The sequence below is a fragment of the Cynocephalus volans genome, chromosome 13, assembly GCF_027409185.1.
Source record: "Cynocephalus volans isolate mCynVol1 chromosome 13, mCynVol1.pri, whole genome shotgun sequence".
Taxonomy (NCBI): Eukaryota; Metazoa; Chordata; class Mammalia; order Dermoptera; family Cynocephalidae; genus Cynocephalus; species Cynocephalus volans.
This window is the reverse complement of record NC_084472.1, coordinates 88,677,364-88,703,059: the sequence shown is the minus strand read 5'-3', so window position 1 is coordinate 88,703,059 and position 25,696 is coordinate 88,677,364. Positions and strand designations below refer to the sequence as shown.

The 25,696-nt window shown below is 32.9% G+C and overlaps 1 protein-coding gene across 1 annotated transcript in view; it reads right to left on the bottom strand.

The window, feature by feature from the left end:
- TRAPPC11 (trafficking protein particle complex subunit 11) overlaps positions 1–25,696 on the bottom strand; it is a 47,887-nt gene that overhangs the window by 18,231 nt on the left and 3,960 nt on the right. Inside the window, exons 3-19 of the mRNA XM_063076806.1 lie at positions 24,442–24,611; positions 23,637–23,707; positions 22,668–22,782; positions 16,276–16,375; positions 15,427–15,500; positions 13,335–13,431; positions 10,966–11,099; positions 10,073–10,220; positions 7,906–7,999; positions 7,089–7,168; positions 6,904–6,982; positions 6,768–6,822; positions 6,280–6,425; positions 5,971–6,032; positions 5,720–5,852; positions 5,005–5,135; positions 1,502–1,657 (exon numbers count right to left, since the gene is read on the bottom strand). Of these exons, the coding sequence (XP_062932876.1) occupies positions 1,502–1,657; positions 5,005–5,135; positions 5,720–5,852; positions 5,971–6,032; positions 6,280–6,425; positions 6,768–6,822; positions 6,904–6,982; positions 7,089–7,168; positions 7,906–7,999; positions 10,073–10,220; positions 10,966–11,099; positions 13,335–13,431; positions 15,427–15,500; positions 16,276–16,375; positions 22,668–22,782; positions 23,637–23,707; positions 24,442–24,611 (1,845 nt within the window). The remainder of the gene's footprint in view (positions 1–1,501; positions 1,658–5,004; positions 5,136–5,719; positions 5,853–5,970; positions 6,033–6,279; positions 6,426–6,767; positions 6,823–6,903; positions 6,983–7,088; positions 7,169–7,905; positions 8,000–10,072; positions 10,221–10,965; positions 11,100–13,334; positions 13,432–15,426; positions 15,501–16,275; positions 16,376–22,667; positions 22,783–23,636; positions 23,708–24,441; positions 24,612–25,696) is intronic.

The following is a 25,696-nucleotide window of genomic DNA, read 5'->3' as shown; positions in this document are numbered from 1 at the left end:
AGAAGGTCAGAATTGCCATCTCATACATCCTTGTCACCATCCCCTCTCAACAAAATCACACTGTAGATTGCTAGACTATGGAGTTCATCCACAAAAGACAAGGCAGAACACCTGCTATTAAGTCTTATTCTGACTGAGACACTGACCAACTGTGCTCTGGGTTTCAACTTCTTCACTTTCGAAACAGAGATAAAAACCTGACTTTCTAGCTAAGAAACTGACTGTACAGTACTGTTATGATTTTAGCACCTGGCACAATACCTCATATAACAGATTCCTAATTAGTGGTTGCTGAATGAAATAAACGAATATTTTAATGACCACTGATATATTTATAAGCTAATTTCACAAACAATTTTCATGAAAATATTTATAGAATTATTAATGAAATGCTTTATTAATTGGATAAATGTTCTTTTCAACTAAATCCACTAACAAAAAACTCAAAATAAAATTATTAACTATGATTTACGTCTGGTAGGCTTCCTCAGGCACCATGTAAAAAATAAAACACATAATTAAGGATTCAGTCAAAATCATGAAGGATTTTTTAAAGATGAGTATGCAAAAACCTCTGGATACTGGTTAACAATAAAATCAAAAGGTTCACAGAAATTGTTTTGGGAATATTGGTAGTACAACCTTATGCACCATATAGCAGTGGTCCCAAGTTTATATCAGCTAACCATTCCCATTCAAGTAATGGAAAACAAGTATTGAATGAGTATTTACTATGAACTAATGACTATTCTAAGTAATTAACTAACATTAACTAACTAATATTATCTGTTTGATTTAAACATCATGAAATTGTAAGTAGGTACTATTTTTATTCCTATTTTATAGGTGAATACACTAAGACACAAAGAGGTTAAGTAACTGCCCAGGGTCACAAGCAAGTAAGTTGGCGAGTCAGAATTTAAACCCACATTGTTTGGCTCCAGGGTTTATACTCAATAAAATATTACTTTCATCATATATTACTAAAAGGTATTTTGATTATCTACATTAAATCAATCTTCCAAAACATACACCTTCACTGTTTCCTTAAAAATATGCAATAAGCAATGTTTAAACATCAAAAGATAAAGATATTTAGTATGAATTATATCATATTATACAAAACATATTTTCTACATTATATTATTTATTGTTTAAAACTCTTTAACTGATTATGTAGCCATTAAAAGATAAGATTGATCATATGCACTAATAGGAAAAGATGTCTAATACACAACATTAAGTGAACAAAGCCAGCTACAGAATATTATGTAGAGTGTATTTTCAATTTTTTTAATTGAAAAAAATTTTTGAACTACAAATATGTTCACACAAAAAATGTCTGAAAGAAAACCTATCAAACTATTATGAATGGTTTCCCTTGGGACGTCCAGGTAGAAGATTTTCATCTTTTATTTAATAAACTTCTGTATTATTTGACTTTTTTCCAACATAAACATACTACTATTAAAAACATTTTAAAACAAATTTCATAACTAACCTCAATTTTCTTTCCCACATCTTCAGTTTTTGCCACAAATTTAAATAACAATTTTCTTGTTTTACCAGGAACTAAGCACATCTTTCCTTGAGTCAGATTTTCTAAAACTTCACTTGCTTTGGTGGCTTCTTCTATAATACAGAATTGATTGTATTCCTGAAAAAGAGGTTAGCAATGGTCACAGTTTATTACAAACTCCAAATGTCAGATGTTTAGCTAACACTAAGCACCAAGTGATTTGGAGCTTGTTTAGTTTTAACCGTATACACACTAAAGCATTATGAAGGGTCATTAATAAAAGGAAGTATTTTAATGCCAAATGGAGGCACTTACCCACTCACTGCCGCCAAAAGAGAAAAACAGTTCACTACTCACAAACTGATTTCTGAAAACATTTAGATACTCCTTTTCCAGAAAGAGAGACGAAAGATTTGCTCTTTTTTGCACTGGATGCTTCTGTCTATCATCTTTTCTTGAAGAGCTTTCTTTTTACTTGGCTTCCATGACACTATCTCCCATTTCTCATCCTCCTTGGTTCCTTTCTGCTTTCTCTCAAAAGCCTTTTTTCCTTCTTCTTGTCCCTTTAATCCAGAGGCTCCTCAAGTTTCAGTCCTTGGCTTTCTTTCAGCTCCTCCCTTCTCTTTATGTTCTCTTCATTGGAAAATTTATTCATTTCCATATTCTCTGCACCTTTGTGCTAATATCTCCCACATAGAACTGTCCTACTCTATCCTAATTCCTTAATTACAAGCTATATCCACAACTGCCTAGAGGATAAATCCCCTATCACCTCAAACTCAGCACGTCCTAAACTGAACGTATATCTACCTTTCCAGAAGAGCATACTCATTACAGATGAATAAATGGAGACACCTTTCATGTACATATATATGGAATCACCATTCTCATCTGTTCAATAAATATCAAGAATTTTCCAAGAGCTATCTGCTGTCCCAGCAGATAAATTACCTTCATAGAAAATTCTTATATAGTTCAAGTTTTATGCATTCTCTCTAATTTTCATTTCCATTCCAGGCTTATAAAACCTAAGTACTCTACCTTTTTTCTTGTGATTTGTATCTTGAATTTCAAATAAGAGATATTCAGAATATAATCTAATTTTAAAACTAATTGCTTTATATTCTATTTTAGCATTTTTATTAGTTTTTAATTCCAGAAGTTTATGTTTGAGAAAAAAGAAAATAAAAGAAAAAATGGAATAGAAGGATATTAAGGTAAAAGTAAAATAAGAGTCCCTATATTGCTCTTCTAATTCCAGACTTAAAGTATTTCATGGTGAACAAAAACAAAAACAAAACAAAACAACCTATCCTCGGGGAGCTTACATTCTAGTAAGGAAAACCAGTAATCACACACAGGTGAAACCACAGCTGTGCTATAGAGAGCTACGAAAGCCTGGCTGGGGGAACCACGTAGGTCAGGAGAGGCTTCCCTGAGGAAGTGATGCTTTCAAGTGATAAAAGATGAGGAGGAATTAACTAGTCAAAGAGAGGAGGGCAAACCAATCTAAGCAGAGGAAAGAGCATGTACAAAAGTTCCTGCCTTTTGTTCAACCGATCCCCATTCTTTATCCACTCTATATACTCAGCAACCCAGAGTGATCTATTTTAAAGTGCCTTTTGTATCCCTAAATCTCCATCCCCACCACTAGCATCCTATCCCAAATCCTCATACTTTGGGACCTAAATTAAAATAAAGAGCCTTTAATTGGTTTCCATAATATCATTTCTTTCTCTCTATTGAGCTACTAGAATAAAATTTCCTAAATTTCATGCTCTTGCTTTAAAATTCTCAAACTAGAAAGAATCTTTGGCTAAGAGTTTGAAGTTTTATAAAACATACTGATCTTCAGGCAACCCATGTTCATCTAACCATTTCTGTTACAGGGACATTTCTTGGATTTTATGAATCAGATCCTATTAAAACAGATAATACCCTTTCTTATCCAATAATTACATAGATAAAACATGGATAAAAGAATGAATAGATAAATCTTAAAAGGCTATTTACTAGCCATCTCAACTCTTCAAGGTTCCTTTAAGCCACCGAGCCTACTTCCCACTACCAACCATTATAAACCCTCTGCTTCAGCAAGGCTGTTGTCTTGCCTCACCCATAAACACAGAGTGTGCACGTCTGTTTCCATGCAGTGTTTTCTCATTGCTGAACGTGTTCTTCCCCTTCCATCTTTTTAGACCCACCTTAATTTCATCTTCATTCTTGGAACTTTCTCCTTTCCTTAGCATACCTACTCTAATTGCACTTTTAGACTACACTACACACTTAGTCTTCATTACCTACTCAGACAAACTTTGAGTCAGTCCTGTCCCTTGCCCATAAAATGATTACATTTTAATGGGGTTGACATATGCTATATTCTTTTCTGGTTCAAGATGCTAAGATTATTCAACTCTCAATAAATGCTTGTTTGTTAAAGGCTCTCTATATTCCCTGGGTAACCAGATGATGATTATTTATTAAGTGAGCTTATAACTGAAAAAACTGTAATATAATCAAGCACTTCACTATATCACAACTCGAAAATGTTCAAATGCAGGAAATATAGTATGACCCCAATTCTGCAGCAAAAAAAATTACTTATACATGCACACACAGAAAATGTCTAGACTATTCAGGAAGTGAACAGGGAGAACCTCTGAAATACCACACATTTACATATGTACTTTTCACTTTATATCCACCTATTCCATTTCAATCTTTCAAACCTCAAACATGTATTACTTCTATAATCAAAAACTAATGACATTAATTAATAATGTTAAAACTAGGATGGCCAATTAGCTCGGTTGGTTAGAGCGTGGTTGTTAGAACACCAAGGTCAAGGGTTTGGATCCCTGTACTAGCCAGTCATCAAAAAACACACAGAAAACTAACAAACAAAAAACCCAAAAAACTAATATTTATCATTAAAAACTAATAACATTATTAATGTTAAAACAGAATATAAAGCAAATGATTTAGAAAATTAGATTTCACTCTGAATATATCTTATTTGAAATTCAAGTTATACATTACAAAAAATATATAGACAGAATTCTTAAGATTTTATAAGCATGGACTGAAAACAAAAATTAGAGTAGGAAAAGTATAAAACTTGAGTTGCTAGTATAGTATACTATATATTTATATAGTATATTATATATTCCAATATAAATTATATTATATATTATATATATAGTATTATATATTATTATTTTGTTTTGGCAGCTGGCCATCATGGGGATCCAAACGCTTGACTTTGGTGTTATCAGCACTATGCTCTAATCAAGTGAGCTAACTGGCCAGCCCCAATACAGAAGTCTAGAAATATAACTACATTTATTTTTAAATAGACCTTATCAAAGTTTATTTGTTACTATGAAACCATTAAGACCTAAAATTCACTAAACTCATTTGATCTAGTTTAAAGCAAGCTACAATAAGATACACACATGGTAAAAATAAATTAATGTTACCATTACCTGGTTATTAAAGCTGACACAAAGCTTGGAAAACCTAATGGGATGAGGACAATCAGCCTTCAGATAAATATCAAATTGAACAGGAACATCAACATGAAAACTTGGGGCATGAAACTTGGCTTTGCATTGTACTAGAAAGAAAAAGAGCTCAGTTATACACTACCAGATGCTCAAGACTCACACACACTATTCTGCGAACCACATTTACTCTTCAGAAAAGACCCATCTACATTGGCCATCCTTACTGACTTTTGTACTTAAAGCATTTCAACAGAGATAAATGTAGCTCACTTTTAAAAAGTAGTCAAAATTTAAATAAATTACAGCTTCAAAACTATCTTTAATTTTAAAAACATTTCTCCTGAAATGCAGATGACAAGATTTTAAAGGAAAAAGGACCATTTTTTTTAATCAAGTTTCAAAATTCCTACCTAGACATTAAAGCATAAATCTTTTAAATAACTGTCTTTTCAAATGTGTTTCTAATAACATCTGAACTATAAATGAATAAAGTATATTTTAAGACATAAATTAAGTATTTAAGATCTTGATTTATCTTTATGTCATTGAGGAGAAAGAAAAAATCAGTTTATCAATAAAATGACGGTACTTTGAAAATTCTTTCTTGACTGTTATATTTATTATTCTGCATTTATTATTTTGTAGAAATAAGGATGATTTCTCTACAATAATATTGTAGATATTGGCTACTTACCAAATGGCACAAAGTCCTGTACACCTATCGTGAAAACATTGCTGCCAGCCAGAGAAACTCGATCTGCCCACAGCTTCTGAGCAGTTTTCACAGCTAATATATCACAGTCGGGTTCTGGATCAGGACTTTCATTCTGCACCAACACAGAGTTAAACATTTGATGAGTTGAAAAAAAAAAATTCGTATATAAAAATAAAGATCTAGGTATACATATTCTTACAACATATTTTATATAAAGAATTCTAACCAACCATTAAAACATTTATGAGGTTCTTTTCTATCCGAGATTTCTGGTCATCTTTCAGAGTTGAAGCTAATATGAAGAAAGAAGAAAAAAATTTAAAACTATAAGACAGGCAAGTAAATACACTACCCCAATTTAATGTTTTAAAGATATTTTACAATAAACACCGTTTCTGTGATGACTAAGCATAATAACTTGCAAATAGTAAAAGCACTACTAAATATTTGAGACTGAATTATTCTTCGAATTTTGAAAAGATTAAAGATGCTAAATAATTTTATAGATTAAGAATTTTACTGAAAGAACATAAACTCACCTCTTCCAAGGAGTTCTAGGGAGTAAGTAATGTAATCCTTTAACTGGGCCATGAGGTAGGAACACTTCAGAGCTGTGGTCAGTACAGACGTGAGGAGAGTCCACCACCCTTCACTCCTATAGTCACACATCACATAATCCATCAACCTAAAAGAAGATAAAGTGTAAGACATGCTTAAACAGCTTCAGAAGAAAGGGCTTGAAGAGTTCTTGGAGAAAATAAAATGCTTTCCTCATTTTATATAAACATAAGAAAATCTTCCTGAGAAACATAACAGGCGTTTTCACGTGTAACTAAGCAGGAGGTTGCCTAACACTTTGAAAAGATTGTGCCAGCAGACAGCACTTAAAAAACTATCACAGAAATGGAGTTTAATAGAAATAGAAATAAACATGGAAATAATAAATCCTTCAAATATAAATTTCTATTCCAATTTTACTGTAAGGTAATCAAAAAACTTGTAAAAATGAAAAGTAAGTAGGGCTTACTTCAAAGCTTTGGTATAATCCTTTGCATAATAATATTCTTCTCCCATTTGAACCACTATAAAGGAAAAAAGATTTACGTACAGAATTTAAAATTATTCAAAGATGCATGAAATTGTGGCAGGTTATGGATACATACTTAGGTGACTTTTCATTCTTGGACATTTATACTTCTTGAATTGTGCAACAGCATTGCTCAGAAGAGTTATTATCATTTCCTGTGAGAAAAGACGAAGTGTGAAACACTTCAGTAAAAATAATTGTATATTTTCCTTGAATACTGTAAAAAATGGTTTGTATCAGGAAAAAAAAAACCCAACTTACAGAATGAACAACATTTCTCTCTTTCAGCTGAATGGCAAGAATTCCCACCTTCTCTTTTTCAGGATCAGAAAGATCAAAACCTGTATAAGACAAGACACAACCCATTTTAGATAGCTCATTTGACGTAAATCTTCCCGTGAACATTGTATGTGTACACTCCTTGAATCCTTTAATGTAATGTATTTAAGATTCTTAAACATTCTAGAATCTTGAAGACTCTAAGAGATACCTTTATTAACACGGAAACGTCTCTGTGATCTCTGGTCTGAAGAGAACATTATTGAGCTCAATGTCCTGTTACCTAGTGGAATCAACCATCTGAGAAGTAACATCAGCATCATCCCCCACAGAGAACACACTCTTTGGAGATTAAAATAAAAACTTCTTAATACTTAATGTTAAATTGCCAAGATGTTGCTCGAATTAAATTATATATAAAACACAAGTTGCAGAGAAATTGTTTCTAAGGTGATACAAATTAATGCTATTTTAAAATTTCAAATAAATCATTAAAGTTAACTGGAATTAAAATAATTAAATAGACAACAGTAGCTTGTTAAATGTGTCATATAAGACAACAGATATACAAATGTTTTAATCACATCAACATCTTTAATTATAAAGTTATTCTAAGATGTAGTAATACAAAGCATTCTAAAAACTAAAAAGCTGCAAATCTTAAAAAAAAAACGTTAACAAAGCACACATTTTTACTTCAACATAACTTCTTATGCCTAATATGGCCAATGGAAAAATTATGATAGTCATCTTTGCCTTTTGAGGTTGAGAGAAAACAGTGGAAGGAAAAATTATTTACTTAATATTCCTTGTCGCCATGATCTTTGTCCATAAAAGTCAAGAACACCTGTTTGTGTTTCTAAAGGATCAGGATTGGGATACATTACAGAAGCCTGTAAATTCAAACACAAACCAAAATAACAGTTTACATGACCCATAACAAATCAACTCTTGCCCAATCTTTTAGTGAATAAAAGTTTTCATGAATACAAATACCAAATACACATTCAAATATCAAAGTGTGAATACTTTAACATAAATTTTAACAAAAATCAAACTAAGTTTCATTTAATATTTAGTCTTATAAAAATGAAATTGCATAAATCAGTCTGATTCTGACAAATAATTTCTAAGTAATTAACTTCTTTACAGTTTCAAAATTTCTTTATCTCTTAATAAACCAGTAAAAATACATAACAAATTACGCTTGATATTTATTCCACCTGTATAAGTGTTCTTTGTGTAAATAAAAACAATGTTATAAGGAGTTAAAGAGAAGACACTATTTTCCTTCTTTATCATTTTTGTATTAAGTCCTGGTACTGTAGAGGGGATATTTTTGGCACCAGAATTGACAGATTTACACTAATCTTTCTTCTTTATAATTTTTTCCCTATGAAGCCAAAAATATAATATAAGCAGATTGTTAAAAAATTAGAAAATACTCAAAAAGAAAAAGATAAAAATTTAAATTACAGTCATGTGCCTCATTACAATGTTTCTCAGTCAATAATAAACCACACATACCACAGCAGCTATTTCACAGAGCCTAGGCATTTAGCAAGCTGTACTATCTAGGTCTGTGAAAGTACACTCTGTGATGATGGAACAATAATGAAATGGTTAACAGATCTCTGTTGTTAAGCAACACGTGACTGTCCTTACAAGCTTACTACTACTATTAACAGTGTACACATTATTCTTCCAGATTTTGCATGTGAAAATTTGTCACTGATTGGAATAATTTTTCAGTTTTTTCATTTAAATATATTCTGTACATTTTATTGTATCACTAAATAATCTTAAACATTAGTTTTCATAGCTGCCTGCTTCCATATTTTAACAAATTTCCTACAGTTGTTCATCTTATTTCTTTTTTACATTGCAATTAATAAATCTGTGAGAAAAACTTTATAAACCAATCTTGGTATTTATCTCTTAGGATCTATTATCTGCCTTAGTATTCCTAAAATGAAATTTGGTGTCAAAAGATATGCATGGTTTTAAAGCCTCTCAAATTATTATTTGACAGAAATATTATTTTACATTCTAGCCAATGATATTTGTTAATGCCCAGTTCCTAATATCCTTACAAAATCTACTTTTAATTACCTTTTAAAATACTGTGTTTAAATTACAATATGCCAAACTTTAAAAATACATGTAATAAAGTAATAAATCGTATACAAATTACATGGTAAAAATAGTCATATCATCATTTAAGAGGAAAAATCCATGCATTTCAAGTACTAATATGCAAACTATTTTGTTTTTTGGAACAGTTTAAAAAAAAACATATTTTAAAAAAAGATAATATTCACCTATCTTCAGAGAAGAAAAGTGCAGGTTTTAAGTGCAAATAAACTGATATAACTATATGAATATAAATGTGTATATATATCATGTTCTTATTTCAAAGGTGCTTATGGGGAAACTGGTATCTAAATGTAATCGTCCAAGAGGAAGGCAAAATGAAATATCCAGTTTAAGAAATTACGCAATTAACACTATGCATCAAACAAATTCTTAAGAGTTTCCACAGAGGAAAACTCCAGGAAGAGAAAGAAGTCATCCTCTCCAATGGGTCAAAATAGAGCACATACATTCCTCTAATCTCTTCCAAACTCCTACAGCAGTGATCATAGAAACAAAACAATGGATTTATAATGTGACAAAGATTTAAATGTGGCTTTTATTTTAAAGTAATTTTCATGTGTCTAAATCATTAACTTATTGCTAATCAGAAATCAGTTCTTCAAAGAAAAACTTCTGCTCAATTCATAGGTAAAAATGGAGTACTCAGACTAAAACTGAAAATAATCATAACTCCTGAAACTATAAAAGATAAAAACTTATTACACTCAAAGACTTGGAAAACACTAACAACACCAATCAGTCCTAGCTTCTTTAAAGAGAAGATTAACAAATTTCCTACATGCTAGATAAAACTGGAGTCACAAACTTACGTCATGGTTGCAGAGGGTTTTTGCAAGCTGCTTCTGCTCCTGGGCATAGTATGCTGCCTGCTGGTAATAGAAACCAGGATTCTGAGTTTGAATAGCTGTTAACCCTAACTTAATAGCTTCATCAAATAAATCTCCAAAGGCCTGGAATCTTAAAGAAAAAAATCAAGAAATTAAAACAGAATGAAAAGAAAAAGGAAAGAGAAAGAAGCTTACTTCTAGTAATTATTCATCCTGGAAACCACAACCTCAGCAGACTGTATTAAAATAATGTTATTAACAGTTAACTATTTGTTGTAATTTCTTTGTAAATACTAATACACACTAATTGTAGGTTACAGATAACTTCTGTACTTAACTCATCTCTTCTGTGCTAACAAGTCTTTATAAATATACCATCAAACTAGATTTGATGCAAAGTTCTCACCACTCAAATACATCCAAGTTTCTGGGAACAGTTTCATTTTAGCAATTTTTTTTTTTTTTTTTAAACATCAGGCACAAACAGTAAACTTTATGACAGCAGGAATTTCATTTTGTTCACTGCTATATTCTCAGGACAAACATACCATAGAAACCCAATAAATATATGTTGAACAAAAAAGACACCATAAATTAACTGATTTCCATTAAGGAATCATATGAATCAATATATACAAGGGGTCTTCAAAAAGATCATGAAAAGATTCATATTTTCTTTTAATTATTCTATTTTTCCATAGACTTTTTGAAGTACTATTACCAGAAACATACTTATGCTACACATACTTACTAACCTACTCAGTGACAAAAAAATTAGTTCAGTTTTAGAACCAAAATCCATGCCATTCCATTTTTCCAAATCCCGTGTATGATTAAAAAAAAAAAAAATTCTAAAAGTATAATTTAAAACATACTGTTTAGACATCCATGCAGCATGCTCAAAGGACAATTCCGCACTTCCAATTTTTTTCTTACACAAGTCGATGTGTTTTCGGAACTGAGCAATTGCATCCAATGGGGTGTTGTGTTGAAAACATAGCCTACAGATCTGCAAAATGTAAGATCAACCCCAAAATAAAATTGAAAAAAAAATCAAAGTCAAAAGGCATACTCATTTAAAAATAAGTGAAGTTTGAGAATAAGTTTTTAAAAAGAAATTTCCTTCTCTGAAGTTCTTTGCAATAGAACTGATTTTCTTCATCAGAATGGTTATGCTAAAACCAGAGGTTATGCTAAAACTTTGAGAAATGAAATAAAATGACTCAGAATCTGTACTAGATTTATTCTATAACTTGGACAGATTAACTTTCAGTTTCAGAACTGTCAGAAAGCTAAAGATCTTCTGTAGCATAACTGAGAAACACAGTTACCTCCATAGCAAACAAGGATTACAGAAATTCTCAAAAACTTTTTGTCTGAGATGCTATTTCAAAACAGAAATAATCTATATGTACTTGGGGTAAAAGGAAAAAAAAAAAGAAATGATGCCTAAATTTATTTCCATACATTTGTTACAATTCTCAATTTCATTTTTTAGGTACAAAGGAATACATGAAAAGTAAGGCTTTCATCTACCACTGTCCGTCAGTCATTCAACTTCCCTTTCCAGAGGCAACCAATTTCTAGCATATGCTTCCTGATATAGTCTAAGCTCAGACAAGTATGTGTATACATTTATGTACAAGCTATTATTTTTTAATGCAAATAAAATCACACTAAATATGCTGATTTGTGCCTTACTTTTTTCATGTAACAATATATCCTGGATATCATTCCATACCACTATACAGAGCTGCCTCATTAATAGCTGCATAATGTTCTGCTGTTGAGTTATAATTTATATAACCAATCACTTATTTCTGGGTTGTTTCCAATCTTTTCCTATTAGAAGGCATAATAAATATCTCTCTATATATGGATTTTCAAGTGTTAGTATATATGGCAGATAAATTTCCTGAAATGAAATTCTAGGTTAAAGGGAAAATCCACTTTAAATTTGTACAATCACTGCAAAAATATTCCCTACAGAAGCTATACTAATTTACACTTACACCCACAACTAAGTATCTATTTGCCCACACATCATCAATCCACAGACATCTTTAAAACATGAGTGTGAAAAAATTAAAAGAAAACAAACAGCCCTCACTTGCCTTCTGGGGCATGTTTCTATGACATACAGTCTTAAAATAAAATGCTCAAACAATAGATAGAAAAGTTTTCTCTAAGGTGAATAGATACATCCTTTCTATGGTTGTGACATTAAACTAAAGAAGGCTTATGTTGCATCTTTTAAAATTCAATAATACATCGGGGCATGGAGAAGGGGACCAGACCCCCCTCCCGCAACCAGGCACACCTCACCAGCACCTCGGGTTCTGCCTGGGGACCTGGGGTATGGAGCCAGGGATCGGACACTCTCCACAACCAGGCACACCACCAGCACCAAGGAGCATGCCAAAATCATCTCCTACATATGGGTGGCCCACCACAGCCACCAAGATAACCATGGCTGCCGCAAAGGTGGCTAGACGCCACAACCACCATGCAGATGGTCCGCCAGCCACTGGAGTGCATTGACACAAGAAGAGCCACCAGCAGAGATAAAGAAAGGAAGAGGACGTCTCTCTCCACAGAGCCCATTTCATAGTGACGGAAGAGACATCTGCTCTATGATCGTATTGGGGGATCATTTGGGCAGCAAATCAACAGAGTAAACATTATTCTTTCAGAGGGAGAGAAGAAATCTAGGGTAATTAGAGGGGGAAGGGGAGGGAAAAGAGGATGGGGAGGGATTGGACAAGAGGCATAAAGAATAATTACGATTTGTAACAATATATATGCTAGTAATATTGATTTGATCAACATATCTCAATGTTGAACCCCCAAAATATGTAAAATCAATTTTGATTCAATAAAAATTTTTAAAAAATATATATATAATATAAATATATACACCATGAACTAGCAAAAAAAAAGAAAAAAAAATCAATAATACAGGTAGTTTTCTTCTCACTCCCCCTGCTCCCATTTAAAAATAATCAAACAAAAAAAACCAAAAACCCTCCCAACTCTAAATAATTCTATGACCCATAAACTCAAAAACAAACCATTACAATTATGCTGCTTAGAATAAAGACCCTTCTTGAGAAAAAGGATAAAAAAGAGGAGCGCATAATTAATCAAATACCAACTTTTCAGAGCAAAATTTGATTTTCAAATTTTAAAAATATAATTTAATATTTAAAGACAAATTCTCTTCATTTTGAAGTACAACTATTACCTTGTAGTTTATAAATCCTGCCATAGTCTTAATTTCCAGAATGTTAGTTTCATGGGCTCTCAATTCATGTACAAGATTATAGGCGGTCCTGTAATTCCTAAATAAATATGGGGAGAGTAGTTAATTATGATTTAAATTAATTTAAGAAAAGATTTCTAAGAACAAAATTATTATAAATAAGAAACAATATTTACTCAACATTTCTTAGCCCAATAACAACATATACAAGGGTACTTCAAAAAGTTCATGGAAAAATAGAATTAAAATACGAATCTTTCCATGAACTTTTTGAAGTATCCTCATAAACAGCAATCTCCAATTTCCTGAAAAATTATCTATTGATTAATAATATATGTGGAAGAAATCAATGACAAAGAACAAAACCATCACATGGGCATTGTTCTGTCATTAACATCTGTCAATAACCAATAAAAAACAAGCTCAAAAATAAAAGGAAATTGGACAATTGTCCAGAATTACATTGAAAAAATAGCACTGTTACAAAAATAAGTATTTTTTTTTAAGTACCATTACAAGCTTCTCAAACATATAGAAATTGTATTAGCAAAGGTGACATCAACACAGAGCACATAGGTCAACTTTTTAGCCCAAAGTTCCTCTACAAGGTAAGTGGATATCACTGGTCTCACGTACAGACTGGAGAGTACAGAAAAATACCCTTAGAATGGGACCTATCCTGAAGTAAAAGGTAATGATAAAAACCTCAAAACAGCCTTCTGCACAGAAAAAAAGTTCGTTCTTAACTTCTCCAGGTAAATTTCTCTCTTTCCAGACTTATTTATGAACAGAGCTGGAAATTAAAGGTTTTTAACTAATACCATCCATAAAAATGAACTACATTAAAGCCAGTTATATTCTATGAAGTCATTGTGATTCAGAGAACACAATTTGGTGCTTAGCACCTCAACAACAAAAATATGACATTTCTGCAATATTCCTGTGAATAATAGAATTATTTCTATTTACTTCTACTTTTCTTCCCCTCCTCAATTTTAGGATAAATAGCTGTTTCTATCCCTTTGTCATACTGCTACTATCAATCTTCAGAAACTGAGTTAAAGCAACAAAGAGATCATATTTTATTAATTTGTACTTGGTAAAAGCAAAGGAATAAAATGCTTAACCACTGCCAACACATCTGCAACTAATCTTCAAGGCTCTAAGCAGAGCCTTCAAATGGAAAATGATGCTACTGACACGCATCACAAACTAAAAAAACCAAAAATTAAAAAGAAAATCAGTTGAATTGAATAAAAAGTACTACAAACTTTAAAAAAATCCAGTCTGATTTAGATAATGTTTAATGCATATTATACTTTGGAAATCAGTCTATTAACACAAATACTTTCCTGAATATACAAATAAAAAATAGTCAAGAAGATGAGAAAAATTTTAATATATTTCTTTAGATCATGCAATTTAATTAAGCAGACCAGAAAGCTTTATGATACTATAAAATTTACTTCCAATAAAAAGATGGAAATTTTTTTAAAAACCCAAAATATTATATTCTATTTATCTCTGGACAAACTAACGTAAATATTAAACGGCTGAACCAAACCAACATAAAAACTGTGTAAAAAAACTGTGTGTGTGTGTGTGTGTGTGTGTGTGTGTGTGTGTGTGTGTGTGTGTGTGTGTGTGTGTTTTACAGGGATCAAACCCTGGACCTTGGTGTTATCAGCACCACGCTCTAACCAACTGAGCTAACTGGCCAACCCCAACGGCTGAACCAAACCAACATAAAAACTGTGTAAAAAAACTGTGTGTGTGTGTGTGTGTGTGTGTGTGTGTGTGTGTTAACCCCAACGGCTGAACCAAACCAACATAAAAACTGTGTAAAAAAACTGTGTGTGTGTGTGTGTGTGTGTGTGTGTGTGTGTGTGTGTGTGTGTTTTACAGGGATCAAACCCTGGACCTTGGTGTTATCAGCACCACACTCTAACCAACTGAGCTAACTGGCCAACCCCAACATTTTAGAAGTTTGGATGAGATTCAGAAATTGCCATTAACACGTCATTGTTAACATAAAGATAAAAAATATTTAGCTTGAAAACTGTTAGCAACTTACTTCAGAGCATTTTGTGTATCCTGTTTCAACTCACTGAAGAAGGCTATTTTGAACTGATGTCTAACAAATAAAAGCTAAAAAAGGATAGAAAAAAATCATTATCATTATACATATTCTATTTAAAATGTGAAAATTATAGTAATGGTTACTACAAAGAGAAATAAGAGTATGAAGGAAAATATTCAAAATTAAAACTCAAAAATTATTCCAACAAACAAGGATATAGTTAAGAAGGCCATTAAAAACCTTAATAACTTTGTACTTAATAATTTTAAGAGCACCTCAGGCATGCCCCCCCATCCCCCTACACGTGCAACCAGCCCAGTTATGACCACAAAGCTGCAGCAAGAAGGGCCCCGGGTTCCCTAGCTGGGACGGTGGGGGGGTGAGGGCTTTTCCACACCCCCCTGACATCTGCACCCAGCCCAGCAATGACCAAGGCACCGCTGGAAGCACCCTGTTCTTCCCTGTGGGAATGAGGGGGTGCCACGGGCCTCAATCCCACCCCTCCTCCTCCCTCTTTCTTCCATCCTGTTCCCTTCCCCTGTCCCCTCTCCCCCTCCCTCCCAACTGCTCTGCAACAACATCATAGAATGTAAAAAATAATATTAATAAAATTTCATTTTAAGACCAAACAAAACAAAAACCAAAAATAAACAAAAAATAATAATTTTAAGAGCAAAGATTTTAATTTAAAAATGAAGTAGTTTTTAAAAGCTTTATAAAACTTTAGAAGTACTAAAGTCATTTAAAACATCAAAGTATAAAGACATGTAATAATTGCCTCAAAAATAATCAATAATGGATAATCTGCTCTAGAATGCTTCTATTATTTCAAAAAACATGTACCTGGTGTGTTGTTTTATTCAAAAATTCTTTATGGGATTTCACTCTTCTGATCTCAGTGTAATAGTAAGTCTGTGCATGTTCATAAAAGGCATTTTCTAATCTGAAAGAAAAAAAACCCAACATTCAAATACTGAAGTTATTTTTTAATTTTTGGCAGCTGGCTGATACTGGGATCTAAACCCTTGACCTTGGTGTTATAACACCACTCTGCCAACTGAGCAAACCAGCCAGCTTGAAGTTATTTTAAACCAAACTGTTTTCAAGAGTCATATTTGTGAGACCTGAAAGTAAAATCTGAAGAGATTATGTCTATTTTACCTCATGATTAAGACAAAAAGTGAAGCACAATGCAACCTGAGTTTCTAGATAAAAAGCCTAAACTCAAGACCCCCCCCAAAAGCCATTTAAAATTATTTACAATGCAAGATATAACTAATAAAAATAACTTTTTATAATTCATAAATATTAGGTAATCTCTAAGATTACAGTCATCCTTCAGTATCTGTGAGGGACTGGTTCCAGGACCTTCTCAGGACACCAAAATCCGCAGATACTCAAGTCCCTGATACAAAATGGTGTACTATTTGCATATAAACTATGCACATCCTCTCACATACTTCAGATCATCTCTAGATTACTTATAGTATGTAATACAATGCCTATACATCACTTCACTCTCATGGATTTAACATAGTACTCAGTGCATGGCAAATTCGAGTTTTCTTTTTGGAATTTCATGGATTTTTTTTCCCTGAGTATTTTCAATGTGAGGTTGGCTGAATCCATGGATGTGGAACCCAACTGTACTTTCACCCCTACTATTTCATGACTTTATAAAACATCTGAAGAAAACAAATGTTCAATAATTAGATTTCACTATTCTTTGTGATTTTAATATTTAGGGTTTAAAAGGATGAGAAAACTGAGGAAAGAACCAAAAAAGAGAACTGGCAAATGGGGTGAAAATAACATTTGTATAACTTAAATCCTGCTTCTTTCCATAACTTTGAGATTACACAGGAACAAAGAAAATCTGACCAAAGATGGACAAACTCAAACTCTCATTTATGAAAAGAAGTGCATATCAGGAGTATCTTCCTAGGCATGAAAGAAGGATGAATCATAGTCAGTAAAGGATGAACTTCAAGGTTTCAGAATAAAACAGAATTTTGAACCTATAGTCAAAGGGTTTAAATACATCTAAGGAAAATATGTAAAGAAAAATAAAAGACGATAGATAAGTCAAAATTTTAAAAATCAAATATGTTTTAAACTGGATTTTCTAAGTTAACATTTTCTATTTTCAAAACTATAGTTCCAAGGGCCAGCCCATGGCTCACTTGGAAGAGTGTGGTGCTGATAACACCAAGGCCATGGGTTTGGATCCCAATATAGGGATGGCCGGTTAGCTCACTTGGGAGAGCATGGTGCTGACAACACCAAGTCAAGGGTTAAGATCCCCTTACCGGTCATCTCAAAAAACAAAAACAAAAAAACTATAGTTCTAAAAATGTTAAGATTTGAAAATAATTAAAATTAGATTCTAACCATGAATCAAATAATGTTTGAAGGAAAGTACTGTATTAACCTAACCTGAGGCACTGACTAGAATGTCTAATATTACAGTAGTCAGAAATGTGTCTGTAGGTTATTCTAAATGATTTAAAAAACAAAAAATTCTTCTCAACAGAGAAACTAGTATTACCAATCTAGATTATCTTGGTAAACATCAAAAATAAGCTTGGTTTTACTTTTCGAGTTGGATATGTACTCAGAGATACAACACCTATTAGACAATTAATATAGAGAATTAAGAGCAAGTAGGCCTGATAAGTCCTATTTTTCTTCTAAACTTAGTTATACAGAATCAAATACTTCCCTCCCTTTAAATATAACAGATTAAACAGTTACAGAGATATCCCTGGATTTGGGATAACTGTTGTAAGACTTTCATTTTCAAATTCACACTTCTATATTGAAAGAATTTCTGAGAAAAAACATATAACCAGTTTCAAAAACATAAATAAATGACAGATCTAGTTAGTAAAAAGACCAATTCTTTTAGTAGATATTCAAAAATTCTTTTAAGGTAACATCAAACAATTAAGAATGCTCTTTTGGGGAAACAGACCTTGAATTTCTTTGTTCTGCAACAGAAAATCCAACTAATTCAGTCTTCCCACTTAGTGATTTAAACTGGCTGAATTTTAAATATCCAAGTATTTTTTTATGATGGTCCTCTGCCCCCAAATAACCACTACTTCCTCCCAACTAATCTAAACCTTCAAGCATAGTTTCAGGTCTTCCTCTTTCTTAAAGCCTTCCCAGGCCACATTTACCTATTTGTTCTCTGAAATACTGTAAGACCTACAAACTGTATCACAGAATTTACACCTGCAATGCTCTGTGGTATTTAACATGGATGTTTTCAGTATCAACAATTAAATTAGTTCTTTCATGAAAGCAGGAACCAAATCAACTTGTTTTGAAAAAGAAAAGATACACACACACACACACACTCACAAAAATATACACACAGACATCTACATTTTATTATTTGACCTGTCTCAAAATAGAACTTATCCTACCAGATAATTTGGATTAAAATTTTGATTATAAGCAGTTCCTTATTCTAGCTATTTATCAGAAGACATATTATATTCACTCTTAGCAAAATTCATACAATGATCACCTGGAGTACATTTTCTGCTCCCACTGCACTAGTATATCAAGTAAGCACACTTTTTAGAGTATACACACATATATCTTAGCCACTACAGATGAGCTCTGAAAAAATATCACTCACTCCAGGAAACAGAGCTACCAGTTTTTCACACGAAAAACATTCAAACTTCCAAGCTACAGATGCAAATTTAAGTCTAAAAAGGAAAGAGCCTTTCCTGAATTTTGGAAATTATGTAATAAGCAAAAGTATCCACACAACTTTGGGGAACAAACGGAGGAACTACTATACGCTTAAAAGGAAGTTATTGCTGAAAGTAGATTCTGTGCTAAAGGCTGAAAACAAAGTGACAAGGACAGCATAATCAATGGCAGCGAGTGTATGAACTACTCACATCCTTTTTCCTTTTCCCTACAGTCTTTTCAGGGAAGATGTACAGGAGTGAGAGCCAAATACTGTTTCAGTATTGTCCCGCCCATCAAAATGCTTACAGCAGTCCCAATTCTTAATCGATGGAAAGGCAAAGATTACAGATCCAAAATCTAACCACATGGGTCTGTATAGTTGTACATGTTGTTTTATATTTTTAACAAAAACTAAAACTCTTTGAAATAGTTTTAAACTAGCTAGAATATTATTGCCAGTATTTTCAAGAGTGTAGGTGATAATGATGATGAAAACCATGATGAAAGCAAATACTTACACAGACCACACATTTAAACTAATCTTGGGGAAAAAAAATCATAATGATGAAACATTCCAATCTGCCCTTTTCTGCACATTATCTCTACAACACAACTTTCCTCTGAAAAGCATTTGCTTTCTTACTTATTAAAATGTCACCTTTTGTTTTGAAAGGCAAAGTACAAGAGTGTTTAAAAAAAAAACAAAAAACATTTGCTCATTAGCATGACACTGACAGCCTGTTGTCCTAAAAAAGGAAAGGTCTGAAAATTTGGAACACTCATCTTTTTATAAAAGAAAAATGCTTAACTCATCATAGAGTTTGACAGCTTTTGAAATGATCGGTGTACCTCAGCAATACAAAAGATTTTCACAATCATTTCCTAATGTATTACAGAAGTTTTATAAACATTCTAACACTTTGACACTTTGAAAAAATTAAATCACTGACATCCTGTGGCATGTATATTTAATACATCAAAATGCTCTGAAAGCACATAATGAGTGAGGGTATCAACAGTAATTGTGCTACTTCCCTCCCACATTAATGAATATGAAGATTTCCTAAGATAAAATGTAAATATGAAGAAAGAGTCTAATGTCTTCTCTCATCTCCAATGGACGATCTTATGTACCCCCTGAGCTTACATACACAATTTGGAGGACATGGACCCAGAGAACTTGCTTTTTACATCAGTCATTTTGATACTATACACCTTACTTAAATGTTTCATTATCACCAATAAAACCTTAAGTGGTTAAGGGCAGAAGCCACATCTTCTGTTTCTCTTGTATCCATGACAGCACTAAATTTGAAAGCTGAGGAAGACAGGATTACTAACAGTGAAGGTAGGGTTTCTCAATCTCAGCACTACTGACATTTTGGACCAGGTAATTCCTGGTTGTGCAGGGCTGTCCTGTACATTGTAGGATATGTAGCAACATCCCTGACCTCTACCACCTAGAAGCCAATAGAGCAACCCCCCAAGTTGTGGCAATCATAAATGTCTCCAGGCACTACCAAATGTTTCCTGAGAGTAATATTATCCTGGTTAAGAATTATCAGGTTAAGGTACAGGATAGAGGACAATGGCTTTCTAAAGAAGGCTTCATGTGAACTAAGCCTTACAAGTGGAGTAAGAGAGTCCACAAAAGAGGAGCTAGAAAGCAGGAGCTAGAATGAAAACATAATGACAAGAAACAGCTATATGAACAGAGAAGTAATGAAGTGCAAAATGCAAGGGTGAACTGACAAAGCCTGGAGAGGCTGTCAGAGGCCAACTCTGAGGCTGAGATGAGCCTCAGGAGAAAGAAAAAAAAAGTGGTCTGCATGTGCTATAAGTTCCTACACATTGTCTTTCTCTTCTGTGGTCCATAATAGTCATATGTTTGCATTTAAAAATCAAAACTCTTTCTCTTCCTCTGCATTCTGGGCAATTACGTAAATGTTAACCTCGGCACTAATGATTTGACTTTCTGTGGTGTCAATTCGTTTATTGCTTCCAATGTGGAGATTAATTTTGCTAACTGCACTGAAGTTTTCTTGCAATTCATCTTTTCATTTGATCCTGTTCCTTTGCATGTTCTCTCCTAAATTTATGCTTCTCTTTCTTAGAAGCTATGTCATTTATATACCAATGAGAATGACAGATAACCTCTTGCAGTAAATTATTTTCAGAAGTTTGCTTCTGAAAGAGAGAAACAAATGCAAGAGAAGCAATCATCAAAGATAAACTAAATGGTTCTTGAGTTTAAGGACACTTATGCAGAATAAAAAGAAAAACCATTTTTCTTGTGGCCTCTAACCATCAGTATAGAGTTTCTTTCATTGATGGCAGTCAGAAAACCTTATTTTCATAACATATTACTGTTGATACTTTCTTTAAAGATTCTTTTCATTAAAGATTGTCTTGTGGCATATTTGGCTGGCACCTGGGAGGCTAAGGCTCTTCAATGAATGTAACTGTGTGAACTTGGGCAAGTCACTTAACCTCTTTGTGCTTAAATCTCCCTGTTTTGTAAAATAGGAGTAATACCTACCTAACAAGTTTGTTGTGGGAATTAATTAGAGATAATGTCTATAAAGCATGTAAGGTTCTTGAAGAAGGCACTATATAAATACAAAATAATACCTATTAAAGTTGATTTATTTGTTGGGAAAAAAAATTTTAAAAAGGAAAACCATTTTATAGTAAACATCAATGAAAATATTCACATCTAAATACAGCCTAGCAAAAAATCTTTTTTTTTTTTTTTTTTGGCAGCTGGCTGGTACAGGGATCCGAACCCTTGATCTTGGTGTTCTGAGCACCAGACTCTACCAGTGAACTAACCGGTCAGCCCCCCAACAAAAAATTTAATACTATAAAATTTCTTTGCAACACTACTAGAAAACAATGGTAATGGTCACATAATTTTTGAGATAACATTGTATCCCCAGGTAATTTGCCCTTTATATGTGAAGGATTTATAAAGATATTTAAGATATGACAGAGCTCAGACCCTCCTTAAAAAATTACATAAATAGATACATCAACATACCAAGAATGAAGCAAAAAAAGAGGCCAGAAATGGAGACACTGTCATAGAAAAGAACACATATGTCAGACAAGGACGTGGTAATTACTGGAAAGTACAATAAAAAAACATATAACATTTTTTTAAAAATGAAGTTGACCTAGATGTACACATGGGAAGTGTCAATGAGGTAATGTTAAGTGGAAGACCATTATGTATGTATGATTACATTTACTTTGCATTTCGGTGTGTGTGTATGTACTATAAAGATATACATTTATTTGTCCCTATACAAATAGACCTTTTTTGGAAGTGGTTACATCGGGGAATTGGAAAGGATTAAGGAGTTGACAGAAGGGACTTCTGTTTTACCCTATATCCTCTGTACCATCTGAATTTTTTCCTATGAACATGTTTTTGTTTTTAATAAATGAGTCAAAGTGATCAATTTCTCTATTCCTAATGGACAATCTTAAAAAAAAAAAAGTTTCAAAAGACCTTTATTTACCTTATAATGTAACCCACTAGATGGTCAGTGTGGGGCAGTACAAACAACGACTTTCCTGAGAGTTCACATGCATTACATAAAGCTGCAGCCCTTTCTGAAGCAATGACATCTTCTCCTGTTGATAATCCCCATAAAGAGAGAAATAAAATAATTAATGTATTTTTCTAAACAAATATTTCCCCAAATCTGAACAATTAGGAATAAAAACCCAAACCATGCCAATACCACTCGTAGGCTCCTTTAGAGTTCTGTGGGGTTCTTAGAAGTTATACACTACCGTATATATCTTTCAGGAAAACACTGTGGAACTTTCTACTGAGCCAGGAGAGATAGCCAAGTATTGCCTAATAGGTACACCACATAACTATTTGAAAAAACATAACTAAAAATGGAAGCAATAATTCAAGAAACCATAAAGGATGCTATCAAGTTTCAACATAGAAATAAAAAATTATTTTGGCCTATAAAAGTCTGGGAAGGTAGAAGAAATAAGTATTTGAAATTAAGACATTTTCTGAGAAGAAATTATAGATCCTACAGCATTCTTCTTTGTCCCATAGCAAATTAAGATAAAAATATTACAGAAGGAATATAATTTCAAACAGATCTCAGATAAGTAAATTATATTCTTTTTTTAAAAATCAAGTAAATTAATTGTTTTTTCAATTAAACATGTCCCCCATATGGGGAAACAAGTGGAACTGGGAGAGTAGGACTTACGAAGATTTGCATTCTTTACTGTTTTTAATTTTTTACAATAACCATTTATTCATGCAGTACCAATAGGTACTTTTTAAAGTTGACCTGCTATCAGCCCCATAACTAAATGCATAGAAGATTTAAACATTTAAAAAATCATCCTGCTGGACAAGCCTAGGAAATGAAAAAAAAAACCAAAAAACCCAAAAAAGTACTTCCCAGTAATAAGAATTAGAGATATAAAGCAATTAATTATTAATCTTTTGATACCTGGGGGCAAAGGGGTTTTCTTCTGAATCAGAACCACTGCAACTTTTGTGTTTCTTCCTTGTAAACTTTGCCTACAATGGAAAAATAATAATAAAATTAATTAAATTGTTTTAACCTAAAAAAATAAAGGTATTCAATATAATTTCAAACAGATCTCAGATAAGTAAATTACATTCTTTTTTTACAAAAATCAAGTGAATTAACTATTTTTTCATAAAATACAAACATAAAATACAAACTTCACAATTTAATCAAAGGTACATTTCAACTTAAAAAGCCAAGACTAGTGGAAATCTTTTCCTGTACACAAAGAACATAATGCCACAATGATTTAAAATTTACGTGTATGATTTCACATCAAGCTTCTAATCTTTAAAAATCTGCCTTAAAAGCAAAAGTTTAATATAAATTTTTATAGAAAAGTTATAATACACCTTACTTCTTCATAGTGATACACCACAGAGCAGTCATCCAAAAGAATTAATTATTTTGAAACTGAAATAGTGATAAAGCAAAATTGTTTTATGGAACTAAAGAGTAAATTACTATGTCTCCAAAAAGATCATAAATCCAAGAAAAAACATTTGGAAATTCAGACTAATTTGTCTTCTAAATTTCTTCACATACCCCAGTACTATATACAGTTAATATTTATACTACCTCTTAAGAATTCAACAAGATTCACTGGAGCAATCCCCAAAGAGACCACTGCAGTCTAAACAGTACTAAACTGCCTTCAATAAATGTTAGAAAAATAACAGACATGTGCAAACTAACGTGGCCATGCTGATAATGAAGATCATACCTGACTATTTCCACTCTGGTAGCACACTCAGACTGCTTTTCTTTCCACTGAGGCTCATCCCAGTCCAGTTCATAAAACACAACCACCAGGGCTGGTACTAGATTCAGATGTTTATTCATCCAGCCAGTCTTTAAGATTCCTTTAGGAATGTACCATTCATAAGAAGTTCTCTGCAAACATTGGAAAAAGCTGAAAAGTTACTTGATAGCAGCAACAGAAACCACCTGTTACTGAGTGCCAGGCACCTGTGAATTTATCTCATTCAATATACTCACCACTTTTTTTAAGATGAAAAAATTCAGGCTTACAGAGATTAAATAAGAGCTAGAAAGTGTGGGAGGTAGAATCTCAATCCCAGAGTCACTATACTTCCCATTTAAAGAAGAATAGTCAAAATCAAGAGGTTCTAATGATGTCAAGGTTTTCATATATCCTGTTAAAAAGAAAAGTATCGAGCCCATTTCCAGGTAAATTCTACTTATATTCTTCATCATTTCAGTTTCTGTTCTTATGAAACTGCTCAAATAAAATATTATCTAAAATGCAGTATGGCTTCATTTGTTTCAAAGACAGCATTTCACCTTACTTGTGGATGAAGTTAAAAATAAAGAAAATTCTTAAAAGTATATCAGCAGTCACTTGAGGGTCAGACGCACTAAGTGCCACATAGTGGGAAGAGGATGTGGTAGATTTGTGTATTAGTTCCAAAAAACCCAGTTGAAATCTCAAATTACTTCTGAATCACCTGCACTGACTCAGATTACTCTCATATTGGTCTGATGTCTACCTCAAGGGATGATAGACAAAGACAGTAAGGAAGCCTGTCATAAAATAACATGGGGATGCAGGAAAGAATCAGGAATTGGGAAATGAAAAGCATCCTGAATTGGAGAATTAAGGGAGGAAAAAAGGGGCTAGTTGTCCTGGACCGCCAGCCTCCCTTGACACAAACATCATATTAAAAAAAAGAATGTGTAAGGGCCGGGGCCAGGGCTGCTATTACTTGCACAATTTCAGACAGCTCACGATTTATTGGGCTGGGTATATGAAATGATGTCTCCGGTATGTGGTTCTCAAACACATAAGCAAAATAATCAGCTGGGGGGGGGGGGGGACCAGATCCACAGGTCTTACCCTCCCAGAGATTAACTGAGGAGGCCTGGCATCTACATTTTTAATAAACTCAGGTGGTGATGACATACTTGGTCCAGAGACTACCAAGTTGGAAACACTGCTCTAGGGCAAAACAAAAAAC